Source organism: Strongylocentrotus purpuratus, unplaced genomic scaffold, assembly GCF_000002235.5.
Source record: "Strongylocentrotus purpuratus isolate Spur 01 unplaced genomic scaffold, Spur_5.0 spur5_scaffold_19, whole genome shotgun sequence".
In the NCBI taxonomy this organism is placed as follows: domain Eukaryota; kingdom Metazoa; phylum Echinodermata; class Echinoidea; order Camarodonta; family Strongylocentrotidae; genus Strongylocentrotus; species Strongylocentrotus purpuratus.
The window spans coordinates 4012916-4031993 of NW_022145604.1; the positions used below are offsets into that span (position 1 = coordinate 4012916).

Genomic DNA, 19078 nt, shown 5'->3' on the forward strand with positions numbered 1-19078 from the left:
TTTCATTTTTCTGCTCCTATTAAAGCCAACTTAATATCAGGGTAGACTTCTCATATTTATGGTCTAATAAAGACATTTTAAAGGAAAATATTAAGCATGTAAAGCAAGAGGCCTATTGCCTACGAGTTGATGAGATCAATATGTCTGTGATGCCAATAACGTTTTACTGTCTGCACATCTACAATTTTTTATCCAACAGTTAGTTAACAATGACGATAGTAGTGAGTTATTGTATAGCATTGAAGTCTGCCATACAGGACACTCCTGGCGCTCTAATACTATTGCCTCGGCTTTATTACGATGCTGTAACATTTTGAGGAATTGGGGCCAGGAACCCAATTACCTCACCTGGTTCGAGTGTGGCAAATGTAGATTAATGTCTTGCCAAAGGATGTTTGTGATGTGGCAGGATCTCAAAGTCCTGTGATCTAGTCTGGGGACTTATCCACTAGACCACAACACCTCTACATCTCAACATTTCTTGTATTCAAGATTGAAACCACCATCATATCAAGCACTAGAGCTCAAGACTTGTTCCTTCTGGTCTAGATCCTGGTCTAGATCTTGGTCAGTAAGATGTCAGCTTCCACGAAATCTCGCTCTGTCAAGAGGAATGCTGCTCTTTTTTCTTCTTCATTTTTTCCAACGTCTCAATCTGATCTGTAAATCACAAATGCAAATATACCAAAACATTCTTTAGAAGGTTAAAGAAGAATATATACAGTACATTTGTATGCTTTTTACATTGCCTTTGTCATAAAAAGCGTGCTTGTACTAATTTCCTGCACAGATAAAACTTTTGCTTTTTCAACTTGGTTACTGCTGAATTGAATCCATTTCCTAATACACCAGTTTACGGTTACAACAGTGTGCAGACATGAGCGCCATTTTAATTTACGAGTAAACAAACCAAATGACCTCTAGAGGTCAGTGCTTTATGCGTAAATGAAGATTGCGCCCATGTAAATTATGATGTGAGCGCACAACACAGCGCGCAGGCGGTGATATCATCATAATTTGCATGGGCGCAATCTTCATTTACGCATAAACCACTGACCTCTAGAGGTCATTTAGTTTGTTTACTCGTAAATTGAAATGGCACCCCTAACCATAAGCTGGTGTATTGTATTCTCCTTATTAAAGACTCTCCATTATGATCCATTTTTGACAATAGTCTTCTGTGTGAAATAATTCAAATGTTTTGCAAGTTTTTCAACACATAACCATGACAGTTGCCTCTTGCTTTCCACTAAACCAGGAAAATGATTCCTTTGATAGCCAATGCCCGTGCCCCTAGACAAGGCAGGAGGCATTTATCTACACTTGTCTCTTGATCTTCATCCGGGCAGGTGTATTAATGGGTGCCTGGTAGAAGGATCTTCATCCGGGCAGGTGTATTAATGGGTACCTGGTAGAAGGATCTTCATCCGGGCAGGTGTATTAATGGGTGCCTGGTAGAAGGATCTTCATCCGGGCAGGTGTATTAATGGGTGCCTGGTAGAAGGATCTTCATCCGGGCAGGTGTATTAATGGGTGCCTGGTAGAAGGATCTTCATCCGGGCAGGTGTATTAATGGGTGCCTGGTAGAAGGATCTTCATCCGGGCAGGTGTATTAATGGGTGCCTGGTAGAAGGATCTTCATCCGGGCAGGTGTATTAATGGGTGCCAAGTAGAAGGATCTTCATCCAGGCAGGTGTATTAATGGGTGCCTGGTAGAAGGATCTTCATCCAGGCAGATGTATTAATGGGTGCCTGGTAGAAGGATCTTAATCCAGGCAGGTGTATTAATGGGTGCCTGGTAGAAGGATCTTCATCCAGGCAGGTGTATTAATGGGTGCCTGGTAGAAAAGAAACCCTTGAATACTGTCACAATCTTTCTCTCTCTAAGTGCCATATCGATTGACTTTGGCGATCATGCTGTTCCACAACCCTCGGTTCCTAGCCTTCTGTATTAGTACCACTCCCAGTTCTTTCACTCCTCTCTCTTCAAACAATTTCTGCAGACTGTCCATCCAAAGTATCCTCCTTCTTCCCCTGCTCCTTCTTCCCACAATTTTCCCTGTCAAAGCAAGATTCTCTAGGCCTTATTTACATGTAATGTGACCCATGAACTTCAACTGCCTAATCAACATCTCACTTCACAATAGCAAAGCTTATTCCTGGGTAATTTGGGAGCTGCTTGAATATGGGTGTATAGGATTGACTTAGCATAGGCACTGTACCATAAGGATAAGATGGTGATGATGATGATGGGAGTGATGATCATAATAATAATAATATTTAATTTTTATATAGCACTTAATACGAATACAAATATACTATTACCCCGGTCATTGGATTCAGTGCTTTCCCACCCGCACACAATGTGTGCACAATCTTCACTCCCTGGGGAGCATTCCAGCCAGGCATTACATGACACTCAAAAACTGTTTGACCAACAATGACGGTCGCATCCTACCGGGTACCCATTTAACACCTGGGTGGAGAGTAGCAATTGCAGGTTAATATCTTGCCAAAGGATATCAGTGCCGTGTCGGGATTCTAACCCTCAACCTTCGCATCTCCAAGTCAAGCGCCTTAAACCACTCGACCACGACGCTCCCAGTATACTATACTATACTATTTTATAATTACGTTAGCATTACACTGGAAACCGCTTGCTTACCCACAATAGTAATTTGAGGTAACTTTTCTTCATCAAGGATCTACCACCTTTGTGTGAAAGGACAAGAGACATTGGAAAATGGCCTTTATAGACAGGTTATTTTTTGTAAGACCCTGTTTCTAATGAAAATTAAACATGATTTGTAAGGTGGTCTTTCTATACAGGTGGTCACTAAAGCAAGTTTCACTTCATATACTTACTCTTGCATTGACTTTGGCAATGAGCTTTGTCTGTAAGAAAGAACACCTGGCTGTTTTGTTGTTGTTTGTAGACTTTCTAAAGTGATCACAAGAAATGGAAGAAAGTGAAGATCTTATTAGTATTTCTTACTTTTCCTTCCTCATCCTTTCTTCTTTCTCTTGCGCTTAGAAACATTGTATTAAACGCATTATAAATGTAATGTATTATTATTATCATTCTTATTAATCAGAGTCTTCAGTAAAAACATTTACATCACAAGTGCACATGCACTTATTTCACTAAATTACATGTAAATACCACTAATGAAAGTATTAGGGATTGATAAGAAACAAAAAGGAACAAAATTGAAACAAAAAAAATAACTTTTAAATAAATGGATTAAATGGAAAAACTATAAACTAAAAACACAATTTGAATATATTCATCACTCAAATAGCTAGCTACTACAGACATGAATCAATTTCAAGCGTACTTGTGTCAAATTGTTATGAAGTATCCTGTTTGACAGATCTTTAAAGCCCCACTGTACTACTTGTAGCTACTTGCTCCCTCTATATAGAAAACAATGACTAATTGGTGTGACCATGATCCTCTTTTTCTTATATTAATTGAGGGGTGAGTTGATTACATAGCCACCTGTCAGTGACCACGCAGGGTTATCCCTCCTAGCTAAGTAGTGCAGATGGCCTTTAAAGGTTTATCACAGACATAACTTGTTTACTACAGATGTACTTCAAGCTGTTGTCATAGTCGTAGATGATACTCAAAGCTAAATGTAATGCAACAGTTATATTTGTCGTATTTATTCTTCACTTTTCATTTTGCTTTCCATACTCTATGATTTACATCTCTTTGCATCTCCGCTCATGGCCTCCATTCTCCTCTCCACCTTTACACATCACTCTCATTGCCATTGCCACACATTGATTCTTCCTTTCTATTTCCATTCATTTCCGCTTGACATGGTGCTATTGTTTAGTTTTCATGTATATATTCAAAACATCTCATGATCATTCACCCTTCCATGTTACTGCCTATAGAGTGGTGAAGTGTGACGTCATCACAAATCTATTTTTTTAGAATTTCTCAATTTTTTTTCTTCATTTTCTGAAAGATCATCAAAAATAATGTCCAAACGTCGAAAATCAATTGAATATGTTGAGTATTGGCTGAGATATGACCATCTGAATAAATATATTTCCTATAGGAGCTCAGTGTCATTTGCTTTGACTCCTAATGACATATTCAATTGGTTTTCAACATTTGGACATTATTTTGTATGCTCTTTCGGAAAATGAAGAAAAATTGAGAAATTCTATAAAAAAAATGTTATGACGTCACAGCTTCGGTACTCTTTTGGTTCTTCCTTCTTCCTGGGTTCTTCCGTTATGTTCTACACTGTACTACTCCAATTCTATTCTGATTCTTTTCTGCTTTTTTTATGATGTCACTTATGTTCTGATCTGTTAAAATTGAGTTTCTCTAAGTAAAGTCAGTGTAACAAACGATCTGGTCTTATCAAGACACATCTCTTAATTTTGTCTCTTTTGATTAGAATTAAGTTGTATTTTAAAAATAGTGCAAAAGTTGTGGAAGTTGATAAGTAGGAGTAGATGTATAGTTAGAGCAATTATTTGAGAGAAGAAAGTTATAAGTTTACAGTTTCAAAGAAAACAATACTTGAGATCGCCCACAAATTGACCTTAAAGGTATACTTTAATATAATGATTGTTTGCAATAGTTTGTTGCAAAAGAAGGATTGAGTTTAATAAAAAGATTTGATTTTTTTTTAAATGTGTGTAAAAACGAGAAGAAGATAACAAAAGAGGGAAGTCCAACGTCAGTCTAATCATTTAGTCTCTTGTCCTGCATAGGGTACCGAAGCTGTGACATCATATTTTTAGAATTTCTCAATTTTTACTTCATTTTCCGAAAGAGCATAAAAAATAATGTACAAATGTTGAAAACCAATTGAATATGTAAAGTATTGGCTGAGATATGACCATCTGAATAAATAGATATCCTATAGGAAGTCAGTGTTATATTGCTCTGGCTCGTAATGGTTATGAACCAGAGCAGAATAACACCGATTTCCAATTAGAAATTATTTATTCAGATGGTAGGCTACTCTCAGCCAATACCCAACATATTCAATTAAATTTTCGATATTTGTACATTACTCTATTCTCAAAATAGTTTTTTGATGAGCTCACACCTGACCACAGCAGAATAACACCGAGTTCCAATTAGAAATCTATTTATTCAGATGGTCATATTTCAGCCAATACTCAATATATTCAATTAATTTTCGACATGTGTACATTATATTTGATGCTCTTTCGGAAAATAGTTAAAATTGAGAAATTCTCAAAATAGTTTTTTGATAACGTCACACTTCACCACTCTATTAAAAATCCGAGATTTATGGTCATGTATACTTACTGCATTTTTCTTAAGAGATGAGAGTTCACTCTGAAGAACTCTGAGCTCACTGATCTGATTGCAAAGAACAACAAAAATAAATTAAATAAAAATAAACAATGATCATAATTAATAAATAATAAGGGAAACGCTCTCTGCGGTCTCGCCTGCATTACGCAATTTGATATGATGAAAAATTGAGGTTTGGACATTATTTATAGGCAGGGTGGCCCATTTGCAGGCCCCCCAAATGAAATTCTTTGAATAGTCTAGGTCTATAATCAGCATTTTGAAGTGAATATTGACTAAGAATCATCAGAAGAATTATTTACTATAATTTGTACCAAGGTTGATAACTTTAATGAAATATGAACAAATAACAATGATTGATTTATTAATTCTCATATTAGACCTCTAGATCTAGTCTAGATCTAAGTTGTGAAAACATAATCCCAAGACTACTGACCTAAAATGACCTTTGACCTTGACTTTTTGACCTGGAATTGGTGGCATATGATTTGTAATACTTGATAACCCTTGTGTACAAGTTTCAGGGTAGTGAGCACATTTATTAATTTTTTTTGGTCCTCGATAATTTAAAAATTTGCACCCCCCCCTTGAGCGCCAGGGGGGGGGGGGGGGGTCCCAACCAACTCCCAAAAAGGTAAAAATCACGTGTTTTTACATGATTTTTTTTCTCAAGGGGGGGGGGGGCGGGGGGATCCGCCACTGTATTTGGGTATCTCCACGCTAAAGTTACGAGTCAAATTTTGGATAGATCTCTGAACAAGCGCCGTATCTTAATAACAGACATTTAATATAATTTATGGGACTAGGCCTAGCATGAATCGTTTGCTTGGTGGAGATTACACTTCTTGCCGCTTTACGTTCGGTATCTTTTAAACCTAAACTATCTTTATAACCTGTTTTAGATTTGTAGTATATATACAGTCATCAATTAGGTCAGAAAAAAGTTCAAAATGGACTCTACGTTACCTGTCTATTGGCATGGATATTTGCTGCGTCTGCTACACCCACGTTCACCATGGGCGCCGCCATATTTCAAAATGTCTATTGTGCAACTTCCGACTTTTAAGTTTTATCGCCGAGTTTGGCTTTGATGGTTTTAAAACATGTGCTGTCGGGCGATGTTAGGGGAAGAATCCTGCGCTTTCGTCACCACTTTTGGTCAGTACTTTGTGTATCTATTTTGCTTTGAATCACATGAAATGGTCTTTTATTGCTTGATGAGGAGGATTAATTGCTATCAGCTTGAGAACGTAACATGGCCTGGTATTATATATGGTAAGGAAATATGTTAGCAAAATACTTGCGCTACAGTACAGTACAGTAGGCCTAAGCCTAGGTAATAACAGATCCGCCCAGGATTTTTAGAGGGGGGGGGGGGGGGGGGGGACAAAGCCCTGCATCTGCATGGTCCTGGGGGGCGGGGTCAAGGGGCCAGCCAGAGCCTTCAGAAGCTCAGGGCCAGGGGTATGGGCATTTAAATTGCGGTCAGGTGAGCATATATTGACACATACTGGTAGGTCACTAATTAGCGTGGGGTCCCGGGAGCTGAGCCCCCTGAAACTTGAGGATTTGAGGCATTTATAACGGTCAGCTAAGAAGTCAGGGGCCGGGCCCGTCTTAGGCCCCCTGGAGGGGTCGACAGGGCAGAGCCTCCGGAAGCTCAGGGGTTTTAAGCATTTAATTAATACGGTCAGATGAGCATATGTTGATACCTTATTTGTGACACTGGCAGGACATGGGGGCCAAGGGGCGGAGCCCCCAGAAGCTCAGGGATATTAGGCATTAAATTACCGTCAGATGAGCTAGTGGCCATTAGGGCCCTAGGTGGGGTCCAGGGGGCTCAGCGCCCGTTAGCTCAGGGGGTTAATGCATTTAAACATGGCCAGCGAGATGAGCGTATTTTGATGCATGCCTCGTTATTTTGTGACACGGGCAAGTCATTATTCTTAAAAAATTAGGAAAAATATCTGAAAATTATGTCATTTCAGCAACATTTGTAAATTACCGGTATCAAGTTAGAAATTTGAAATTTATTTGGGGGTGGGGGGAGGGGGCCAATTGCAAGCCCGCATGCAGCGCTGAGGGAAAAAATATATAACCCCCTTCAGGTCCAAAGAATGTTATATACCCCTTGCCAGTCAATATCTGTTATATTAGATAGCCTTGGTTTGATTTTTTTTTTTGGGGGGGGGGGTCCTTTTTTTTTTGTTACCCCAAATTTTTTTTCCGAGGACAAACAAAATTTTAGAAAAGAAATTAAGTGCGAAGAAAAAAAACTCTCGAGATAATTCGAGAAAAATAGAATCCTTAAAAAAAAAAAAAATGTGGAAAAAATATTTCAAGGAAGAAAACAAAAAATTAGAAAAAAAAATTCTTACCCCCAAAAACATTTTTTGGAAGAGCAAAAAAAGTACAATTTAAATAACTTTCACTAAACAAATCTGACTTTCTTGATTTTTATTTTACTTGATTTTATTTCATCACTTTCAGCTGATGATGTAGTGAGAGAGCTGTAGAAGTGAGATGAATTGGAAGAACATCATTCCATTATCATTGGGACTGCTCGCTGGGGTGCTTTCAGCCATCAGCATTTTGCAGTACCAGGGATTATCCATGCCGACCATAGCACCAGATCCAGAATACGCATTGGGAGGGACCAGCTTCTACTTCGTATCGCTTCTCAACAAGAGAGCTTGGGATCGGACTAAGAAGAGAGATGGTGATGGAGGAAACATGGATGAGATAGAAGAGTGGCTGGGCAGTCCCCTTGGCCATGAAGGAGATGAGAATATGGGTGAGATAGAGGAGTGGTTGGGTCCCCTTGGCTATAAAGGAGACAAGAATATGGGTAGGACAAAGCATGAGAAACATGAGCAGGAGGAGGAGGAGGAGGAGGAGGATTACAGGGAGGAAGCGATGGGATTAGATGCAGACCTGATGGAGATTGCTTCATCACCAGATTTTGATACGTTCCAGGACGCCCAACGTCTCAAGGACAAGATGAAAGTCCTTTGCATGGTCGCACTCGTAGAACAAGACGTTGCCAAGTATAGCACAGTTTTAGAGAACACATGGACGAAACATTGTACCAGGGTTATGTTTGTGAGCAATACAGCCATCAGTGTAAAGACAAATGTGCTTCGGACAGATCTGAAGCCTGGTAAATCTCACTCTTGGCAAAGGACAAAGATCCTGCTGATGGAGGCCCATGATAGGTTTGTAGAAGAGTTTGACTGGTTTGTCAAAGTGCCACGGGATGGATTTGTGGTCTTAGATAACCTGAGATACCTCCTCTTGCTCCACCAAGCCAGTATCCCTGGTTACATTGGGCATGTTTTCAAGGGACCAAGCAGAGATGGCTCGGCCCTAGTCCTCAGCCGCTACGCCTTGGAGGTGATTGTACCCACCCTGGTCACCTGCTCACCGAGCTACTTTCAAGGTTTCGATGATGGGGAGGTTCTGGAAACGTGTTTCAGAAACCTGAATGTGATCTCTATGATGGATGGGCGTGACCAGTCAGGTATCTTGCAATTCCAGATGAAGGTTCCTAGATTGGATATTCCTGACGGTGCTACCAGTCGTAAGCAGTGGAACTGGAGATACACAAAACACCCAGAAAGACAGGTAAATTTTACATTTAACCGTACAAAATGCAATCTCTTGAAAAGAAGGTTGAGTTCTGGGAAGAGGTGAAAAATAATTTGTGAGCGTTACTCATTCTTATTATGCAAGTGTGGAAGAACATCAGATAAGACATGTTCCCTGAAAAGCATGGCTCTTCAAATGCCTTCATATTCTAAATATGCATGTAACATCATAAAAATCGGGGGGGGGGGGGGGGGGCGGCTTTTTACGCCACGTGTTCGTGTAGTCCCATATACATATTTCTGTGTACAGTGTTTGTAACTCTACCAAGACTTTGCCAATTTCTTATCATTTTGATGATTCCAGAACCTTGCAATACACAAAAATTCTTATATGCTAGATAATCAACCTTTTCTGGTCGGTTCCACACTGTTTCTTTCACAATGCAATCGCATGACCAGAACTCAACTTCATCTTTAAGAATAAAGTGGTGTCGTTGAATGGTTGTAAAGGTACTTATGTCCCATTTGCAGGCCAAACAAATCAAAAGGTTAAATTCCAACCACATTTGAAAGACAATACTAATTTTGAACTTCTCTCAAAACGAAAGGGCTTGAAAATGGCTTTTAGTGGGAAACTAACGACAATTAGTTGTCGAATCGACGTATGCGATTGCAATCACCTACCTATAAGTAATAGTCTGATTTTTAGACCCTTTTACTGAATAGTTATACGTTTTGTGCTGCACAAAGATCAATCAGTTTCGTTTTGGCCATTACAAGCAGGGTTAGCATATTTCCCGCTTCGGAGGCTTATTTCCCGGATGCCGGGAAATAAGCGGTATTTACCAGTATTTCCCGCTTTTTACCGGTATTTACCACTTTTTTTTGGGAAATACTGGGAAATACTGGGAAATATATTTTTCCACTCACTTGTAGGAATTGTCCAATTTTGAACATAACAATGGTGGTGCTCTGGTGTGTACTATTTGTGTGTGTGGGTGTGTGTTTGTTTGTGTGTTTGTCTATGTCTGTTATTATGAAATGCTGGAAAAAGTACAGGAAAAAGGTCCAAAATATACACCTAATCTTGCTATGATGTTTTTCATTAAAGGGAACCAAAACCTTCATACTATTAGTTACTTTTATTGTAAAGTTTAAGATACTGTATTTGAATAAAATCAGTGAAAATTTTAACAAAATCGGGCAAGGAATAAGGAAGTTAAAGCATTTTGAAATGACTAGTCACTAGAGGGCGATATTCAATTTGATGAAATCATTTGTGGACAACTCTCCATGCCTTTTGTACATCAAATTTCACAATTCTTTCGTTTTCTTTGTATTTATTTGTGCTCTTGATCCGACTTCATAACATGTGAAGCAGAATATCATTTTGCATGCTATACCTTGCTTTCACTAAATCTCAATCACAAGAAAGAAAGAAAAACATGAAATTTGATGTCCAAAAGGCATGGAGAGTTGTCCACAAATGATGTCATCAAATTGAATATCGCCCTCTAGTGACTAATCATTTCAAAAAGCTTTAACTTCCTTATTCCTTGCCCGATTTTGTTCAAATTTTCACTGATTTTATTAAAATATCTTAAACTTTACAATGAAAGTAACTTAGTATAAGGGTTTTGGTTCCCAGTTGCTAATTACCATATTCATGAATACCCATTAATTAGCATTATGAACAAAATGCCATGTGTTTGGGTGTGTACATGTATGCAGTGAGGGTTTTATAAATCTGTTTGTGTGTTTCTACTATGAGTGTTGTGCTGCTAATTATTTCAGAACAATATATTCAGTTGTGAGGCTAAAAACAAGTAATATTATTAATAAATAGAGAATTAAAATCATATTTCCCGTTTTTTACACATTTACCGGACGCGCATCTTATTTACCGGACGGTATTTACCGGTATTTACAGCCGGTAATTACCGCCACCGGTATTTACCGCCCAACCCTGATTACAAGTAGTGGGTTATTGATGTAGACAAATGCTCATGTACCTGTTGCAGCTCATTTTATGTATGTTAAAGATGAAGTTGAGTTCTGGTCTTGCGATTGCATTGTGAAAGAAACCGTGTGGAACCGACCAAAAAAGGTTGATCATCTAGCATATAAGAATTTGTGTGTATTGCAAGGTTCTGGAATCATCAAAATGATAAGAAATTTGGCCAAGTCTTGGTAAAGTTACATATACTTGCACAGAAAGATGTATATGGGACTACACGAACACGTGGCGTAAAAAGCCAGCCCCCGATTTTTACGATGTTACATGCATATTTAGAATATGAAGGCATTTGAAGAGCCATGCTTTTCAGGGAACATGTCTTATCTGAATGTTCTTCCACACTTGCATATAAGAATGAGTAACACTCACAAATTATTTTTCACCTCTTCCCAGAACTCAACCTTCTCTTTAATTATTACCAAATTAAAAAAATGTCAGTCACTCAATAGTGTCTGACATCTAGAAGGTAAACAGGTTTCCTTGCATAGTTTGAATACCAGGACACCGCTATTGTTTAAATTTCACAGATAGAACATACATGTACATGACATTCATAATTCCTGCAAAGTTCTACAGAATTTGATGTTGGCTGCTAAAGTGACATACATGTAGTATCTTTAACACTTGACTGGAGATGCAAAGTTCACGGATAAAAGCCCAGGCAGGGCACTTGTATCTTTTGACATGACATTAATCTAGATGTTTGCCACTCTCCACTCAGGTGTTAAGGGCTTTAAGTAATGGTCGGGTCTAATGATAAAGGTCATTGGTATTGCATTATAAAAATTTACCGGTGCTCCCGGAAAATTTCGATAAATTTCAAATAGCGCCTACGGCCGTACAATAGTTGCTGCGACCATGAAAATCTCAGAAAATGTAATTGTAATATAAAATTTCCAGACGAGAATAGCTAAAAATCGGTCGATTTTAGTCAAGAAGCATTGTTTTACATTGTTTTATAGCTTAATTAATATCTTGGCCTTGAGAGGGAGCTATACAACTTAATTATTTACAACTTCCTAACTTTAGACTCGATTTCAACCGCGATAACGATCACTGAATATTGTAGGATCGCATATGCTTCCATTATGTTCATTTGAACCAAATTCATGACCCCATACCAAAACTTTGTATTACCTTTAATTAATTTTTCAAGGACTCATGATAAATTCGTTTAACAGTTGATTACCCTCAGTCGGTTGATTCTTTTGATCGGATTATTTGGCGGGGAGAGATCGAGGTGAACGATCTCACGCTTAATGACGTTGTATTATTATTCGTATTTGTTCTTTGTCTCTACGATGCTCCTGAAAGATTTTTTAATTGTTGTTAAGAAATTTTTGGGTGAACTGATTATGATGATGTGTTTGACCTGTTTTTTCAATAACAAGATCAAACACACAATGAAAATCTACTGGGTGCATGCCAATTAGTTCTTTACAACAATAAACAAATGTTGCTATGCGGTGTGGCGTACACATGGCAATCACATGGTAGATAGAATTATAATCATCAGTACTGGGTCAAATAAATTAAAGAGAACTTAATTTGAACTTTGGCCATAAGCTACCCCCTCTCGTTCTCTCTCCCTCTCCCTCCCTCTTCATCGCCTTACTTTTCCCTCTCTTACCTCCCGTTGCATTTGTATGCCTCGATAATACAGAAAATAAACAATAAGATTCTTCCTCTTCCCCTCCTTCTTCCTAGTGCATGTAGTAGGAGTAGTATTAACATCAGTAAGACAATAATAGATGAGGTTTAAGGTTTAAGAGTTGAGGTTTAAGATTTTAGTGAATGATGTCCAAAAATGCAAAAAAAAATGCAAAAAAAAAAAAAAAAAAAAAAACTGAAATTATATGCGATTTTTTTCTCATTACCGTCACTTCGTGAAAAAGGGGACGAATAGTCCGAGCCACAAGTGGCGATCTCTACGCCATCATTTTGTTTCAGGGAGGGAAGAGGGGATCGTTGTCCTCCATCGAACATAAAGATGACACACAAATCGCTGCCACTGCCGTTGGATACCTTCGCATTGCACGGTAATACAGATTGCGATATTTCTAGTTACCATAATTATTTGGAAATTAAATTTTTACCATGCTTGTTCGTTTCCCTCATATTCAATATATACAGGCCAATTTAATGAAAATATATCTCTGAATAACAATTATTTGAATACGTGTACAAATGAATATCATATAATACTCCAGAATAAGTAATGAATATCAACCATAATAAGTGATGACTGAAAACATATTGATAATAATAATATGATAATGATAATACTATACACACAGAACATGGTAATGAAAAATAATAAAAACAATTATTTAAAAAAACAAAAACAAAAGAAAGAAATAAACATATTTTTATTTCCAGAAAAAAACAATGCAACATCGTGACTGAAAATAATTTGGGAAGTTCAATTAAATATTACTATCAAACGATCAAATTCCTCTCAAAATTAATGTATCCATTTTTTAAATCAAATTTGTCAGTTTTGTTAGCAAGTACCGTATACTAACCTGCCTCTCATTTATGTAACTATTTCTGATATGTTTTGTTACTGTCTGAAAGGCCGGTAGATTTTTGTATTACATCAAAATATAATTGTTGTTTAGTCCAAATTATTGCTCAGTTTAAAGCTTCATTTTGTTTCTCAATGAAACCAAACAAAACATGTATTAAGGACAGTTTCATTCTACAGCGTGTTACAATGTTTAACCAGTCGGTCAAACGATTCCAAATCAATTTGGTCACGTTATAGGAGTAAAAAATGTGCACCATATCTTCTTCTCCTCTTCCACAAAGGTGAATAGTTCTTATTAAGAATTACCGTATTTTAATTTTTAAAAGATCTTTATTCAAATATAGTATCCTATTTAAAAGTCTATACTGGTCTATAAGGTGCCGAACTGTTGTAGGCATTGTACAGCGAAACATAACCGTGAAATAATATTGCATATATTTATTATCAAATAACATACCATCTGCATGCCACCTATTACATAACGTATTTAAATGATCGTCCTTTTCTTTTAATATGATTTGATATATGTCTACACTTTTTTTTAAATCTTTCAACAAGCATGAAATATATGCAGGGCATAATGGTCCATTTACTTTCATATTACAACTTTCCAATTGGGACTTGTATTTGCATTTGATGATTTAATTGACAAAGTGCGTAATAGTGAAGAAACTGTATTTTGTATTGAATACTTTTTTCACACTCTTCTCTTACTTAAATATGTCCTTGATCATCTAATAAATCAAATACCTCTATCCCACCATTCTTTTAAAAATATACCCTTTCCTCCAATTTTCACCTCAGAATTATACCAAATAGGAATAGCTTGCCAAAAAGGAGTAGTACACTGAACATGGCGGACAAAACAAGCTAGTATTTTAAAAAGTTCTTTCCCAAAACAGTTTTTTAATATTTTTTTTTTACAGTGTAAATGATAATTTAGTGAAACATATAACACCTTTACTCCATTCCATTGACGATAATGGTCATAAGAAAGGGTAACGTCTTCACATGAATTCAACAATATTCTCGTAATCCAGGTCAGTTTCAAAGCTCTAAAAAAATGTACAACATCAACCATTTGTCAACCATCTGTTTCCTGCTAATCGATATTGTTTGTTTGTTTTATTTCCACTTTTTCATATCAATACAAAGAAACATACAAATGAATATAATGAATAACATGTAAGTTTGACAAAGTTTGTTTCTAGTTTAAATAAAAGTTTCATACTGTTACAAAAGGAACTAGACTTTAATTCGTCACTTAGACGAATTAGGTGATACGTATGATAATGGTCTACATAACGAATAATGCATTACACGTTATATTATTTTGTAAAATGCTTCTCCCATTCATATGCTTCTCCCATTATGATCTATTCATATGTCAAGATTAAATTGTGTCTCCTTGATCATCATGGATCTAGGGAAGATAGATTGAAACATTATATGACCTTTGACCCTGTGCAGTAACCAGTTACCCATTTGACTCTAATTTACATCATGAAGAACACCTTTTGACGATTTTTATCTTATTCAAAGAAATGAAAATGTAATTGATAAATGATTATCATCATTATGATAATGATGATCATGATGATCATTATCATGATTATGAGCGCGATCATGACATCTTATTGAAAAAATGAGGGTTGATTTAGATAGCATATAGTCTCAGCTACAACATACTCAAAAATCAACAAAATCCAAGCCGAAATAACGGCGATATTGCTCGCAAAAGACAGGAATGTAGACTCCAGATTTGAGAAAAAGTCATCTCCTATAGGGATTACACGCAAAAAGTAATGGATTAAGTGAAAATAGGGTAATAATAAAGTAAAAAGGGTTATTTATGACATTATTTGCGAATCTACGTGTTTAAATAATCAAAGGAGATGGTACAGTAAAGGTCAAAAGGAAAAAAAAAGTGGAAAAAAAAGTGTTGGAGACACCCGGACTCGAACCAGGGATCTCGAGGTTGGAAGTCAAGTGCGTTACCGATATACCAAAACATCTCCCATAGCGATTACACGTAAACGGGAAATGGAATTCTGAAATCCTACTTTGCAAGTGAAATATGAGCATGATCCCGGCATATGATCGAAAAATAAAAGGCACACTTTTGATAGCTCATTGTCTCAGCTACAACATATCCAAAGCTCAGCGAAAACGAAGCTAAAACAACGGAGATTTTGCTCGCGAAAGACAGGAGTGTAGAATCCAGTTTTGAGAAAAAGTCATGTCCCATAGAGAATACACGCAAAATGTGAAAAATTGACATGCCTCCTTTAATCGCAAAAATACACCATGATACTTTTGTCAAAAATAAAAATTGTGGATACTGCATTTGTAGAAAATTATCTCAGCTAGAACATATCAAAATTTGAAAGAAAAATGATCCATATTTACAGAGATACAATCAATTTTTCAAAAATATGCTGACGCCATAATAGGCAAATTAAAATTTTGAGTTTGGAGGCCATTATGATGACGTCATGAGTTAATTGAGGATCAAATGAGACATGAAATCATATTTCCAACTCATAATCTATCCAAATATGAAAAAATATTAGGAGTTTCTATCTATTCTAAAGAGTTACAATGAATTTTATACAGACATGTTTTTGCCCATGTATTGTGGATAAAGATAACGCAAATCCGCGCGTGCTGTCAACTTTGACGGACGCTCATTGCGTTAATAAAAGGTGAACAAATTATCAAAATGCTTGGAAAAATGTACCAAATATGATGACAAAAAAAAATCGGCGATTCTATGTTGCAAAATGCCAGTACGCGCAAAAACGCGCGCGCATGCGCGTGTGCGTAATTTTTTTGTCAAATGTTCCATGTGGCCTGAAACGTATGCAAAAAAAATTTGGGATGATTTAGAGCATTTTAAATTTTTGCGCGCGCGTAAATACGCGGATGAACGCGCACGCGCGTATTTGCGCACGTTTACTGATCTGAAATTGACCGGACGGATATTGATCTTAATCATGGTAAATATGAATGAAAAATTACTTTCCGTTGTGAAGATATGATCATAAGTTGATTTTCACAAAATGGCGCCTGGATGACGTCACGATGACGTTGAGTCTATGAAAAGTCACGCAGTTCTAAGTTAGACTAATATCTATCATCATGGCAAGTTTCATGATAATGGCTTTTGCCATTCTTGAGATATCCTGCGAACAAAATTGAGGAAGAATAATAATAATTTCTTCTATACAGACACAAAATAAATACTAGACTTTAATTCGTCACTTTGACGAATTAGGTGATACGTGCTATTTTGTTATCATGAAATTGTGCCGATGATGATCTAATGATAATGATCATAAATACGATAAAGACCATGATTAAGAGTGGTATAGCGCCCACTTCAGGTATTCGATAGAGATTTGTAGAATCAGGATTTCAGAAAAAGTCGCCTAACACGCTAACTAAGAAAATTCTGACATGTCGCCTTTAATTGAAATTTTCACTAAGATGATGTCATCAAAATGATAAATGATGTACGTCAATATTGAAGATAATTTATTAGCTACACCGTATCAAAATTTGGGAGAACATAGAGTACTCGTAAGCTAGATAGTGCTCAAAGATCAATGTCATGAAGATTCAAGATGTGAACAAAATTTACCTTCCATAGACATAACACGCAAATGACGAAAATTCTGACATGTGGCCTTTAATTGAATTTTGTGCTATGATGACATCATTTAAATGAAAATTGGTGTAGACTGATCTCAAAGACGATTGCCTCGACTACAACATATTAAAATCTAGAAGAGAATCGATGAATATTAAGAGAAATACACTAAATTTTCCATAAACATAATGACGTCATAATATGCATTTTTGTATTTTTGACTTCCAAGGCCATTATGATGACGTCAAGATGTACTTAATGGCCAAATGAGATATGAAATCATACCTTCGACTCATACTCTATCTAAATATGAAAAAAAATTGGCAATCCTTATTCATCCCAATGGACTTTTTATAGGCATGTTTTTGCCCGTATATGCTATGTATTACAAAAATCGCGCGTGCGGACGGTTATCTTGAATGGACGCTCATTCCGTTATTAATAGTGATAAAGAGATAAACTTGGTATCAAATTGTTCGGAAAATTATGAGGAATATCCTGTCAAAATTTTTTGCTGAGGAATTATTTTTCGTTCGGCCGTGATGGACGAAAACGCGAAAAAATGCGTGTTTTGCGCGATTTTTTATGAATGCTTATAATGGCCTGAAACGTATGCAAAAAAAAATTAGGACGATTTTGAGCAATATAAAATTTTACGCGCGCATTAACGCGCGCACGTACGCGTACGCGCATTTTTGAACGCATTTATTGACCTGAAATTGACGGGACAGATATTGACCTTGATCGTGATAAATATGAATGAGAAATGGCTTTCTGTTATGAAGATATGATCATGAGTTGATTTTCACAAAATGGCGCCTGGATGACGTCACGATGACTTTGAGTCTTTGAAAAGTCACGCAGTTCTAAGTTAGACTAAGATCTATCATCATTGAAAGATTCATGATTATGGCTTTTTTCATTCTTGAGATATTCTGCGAACAAATTCATGGCAGAATAATAAAAATAATAAAGAAAATCTTGACGAAATCAAAAGGTGATACGTCTACGTACGTATCACCTAAAAAGCAGGAGACCACATGTCGTAAGCGTAAATGCTTGAACATGACCGTGGCCTCTGCCGAGTTAACAAAATAAAAGAACAACCCATGCACACCATGAACATGACAGACAATGAAAGCGGACAAAATACACAGTCCCTCAGGCAGACAAAGAAACATCCCCTCACCGCCACCATGCAAAAATGTGTAGAACAGGTGAATATGCATGTGACACCTGTTCTACACACTCCCACACAACAGCAGCGAAGGGACGTCCCCTCGTCCACCTGAGGAACCGCACACCCCGCCCGCCCCCACCGTCTGTCACGCTCATAGTGGCAACTGCATTGTATTCAATGTTAAATAAGATATAAGTGAAGTGATTAAAAGTGAGCATGGCTGATTTAATTTTGAGTGAAAATAACAAAACAAATTTAGTGAAATATTTCGTGTTGAGAAGTGCATTTGTGCAAGGTGCAAAAAATTTAGCTTGGTGGAACAAAAAGAGACTAATACCGTGATATTTAATTGTGTGTTGGTTTCAGTTTCGGGTGATAATATTAAAATGTATGCAGGGTCCATTTCTGTTGACAAAGACAGAACAATTCAAGACATAACAAATTAGATAATTTTTAAATTTCTATGTAAGATCTAGTAAACTATACTGAGTTAACAAATATGCTTTCATATAAGCTTTAAAAGAATAAAGGGGGGTCCTAGTTTTAATATGGTTCGGTAAGTTATTCCAAATATCTGGTCCATGGTGTCTAATTGATCGTAGGGCTAAACTAAGTTTGGGATTATTAAGATGGTAATCATGAGCATGTCGAGTTAAATATGAGTGTACGTTTACATTTAATAAATAAAAGTTTAAGAAAGATGCTGGAAGAGTTTTGGAAGTGTACTTATACATAAAAATTGCAGTTTGGAGCGTATGTATATCATAAACCTTTAATGTTTTTAATTGACTAAAT

General features: G+C 36.8%; 2 protein-coding genes across 3 annotated transcripts in view; one reads left to right on the forward strand and one right to left on the reverse strand.

The window, feature by feature from the left end:
* LOC115925970 (ASNSD1 upstream open reading frame protein-like) lies at positions 1 to 6381 on the reverse strand. Its single transcript, XM_030990080.1, has 4 exons — positions 6284 to 6381; positions 5309 to 5362; positions 2866 to 2941; positions 1 to 660 (listed from the first exon to the last, which is right to left on the reverse strand). The coding sequence occupies exons 1-4, from the start codon at positions 6344 to 6346 to the stop codon at positions 605 to 607; spliced, it is 249 nt and encodes an 82-aa protein (XP_030845940.1). The 5' UTR covers positions 6347 to 6381; the 3' UTR covers positions 1 to 604.
* The window catches only part of LOC100888543 (glycoprotein-N-acetylgalactosamine 3-beta-galactosyltransferase 1), a 23052-nt gene continuing 10342 nt past the window's right edge, over positions 6369 to 19078 (forward strand). The window contains exons 1-2 of one of the 2 annotated variants that reach the window (XM_003723468.3): positions 6369 to 6475; positions 7808 to 8941. In XM_003723468.3, coding sequence (XP_003723516.2) covers positions 7841 to 8941 — 1101 coding nt within the window. In that variant the 5' untranslated portion in view covers positions 6369 to 6475; positions 7808 to 7840. Of the gene's footprint in view, positions 6476 to 6524; positions 6593 to 7807; positions 8942 to 19078 lie in introns of those variants that run through there. The other variant, XM_030990079.1, reaches the window with a different exon arrangement.

Coding starts and splice junctions, on each gene's coding strand:
- LOC115925970 (XM_030990080.1), bottom strand. CDS start 6,346: ATGGCGGCGCCCATGGTGAACGTGGGTGTAGCAGACGCAGCAAATATC. Junction 5,363..6,283: donor ATATCCATGCCAATAGACAG/GTAACGTAGAGT, acceptor CTTTGCAATCAG/ATCAGTGAGCTCAGAGTTCT. Junction 2,942..5,308: donor CATCTCTTAAGAAAAATGCA/GTAAGTATACAT, acceptor TGATCACTTTAG/AAAGTCTACAAACAACAACA.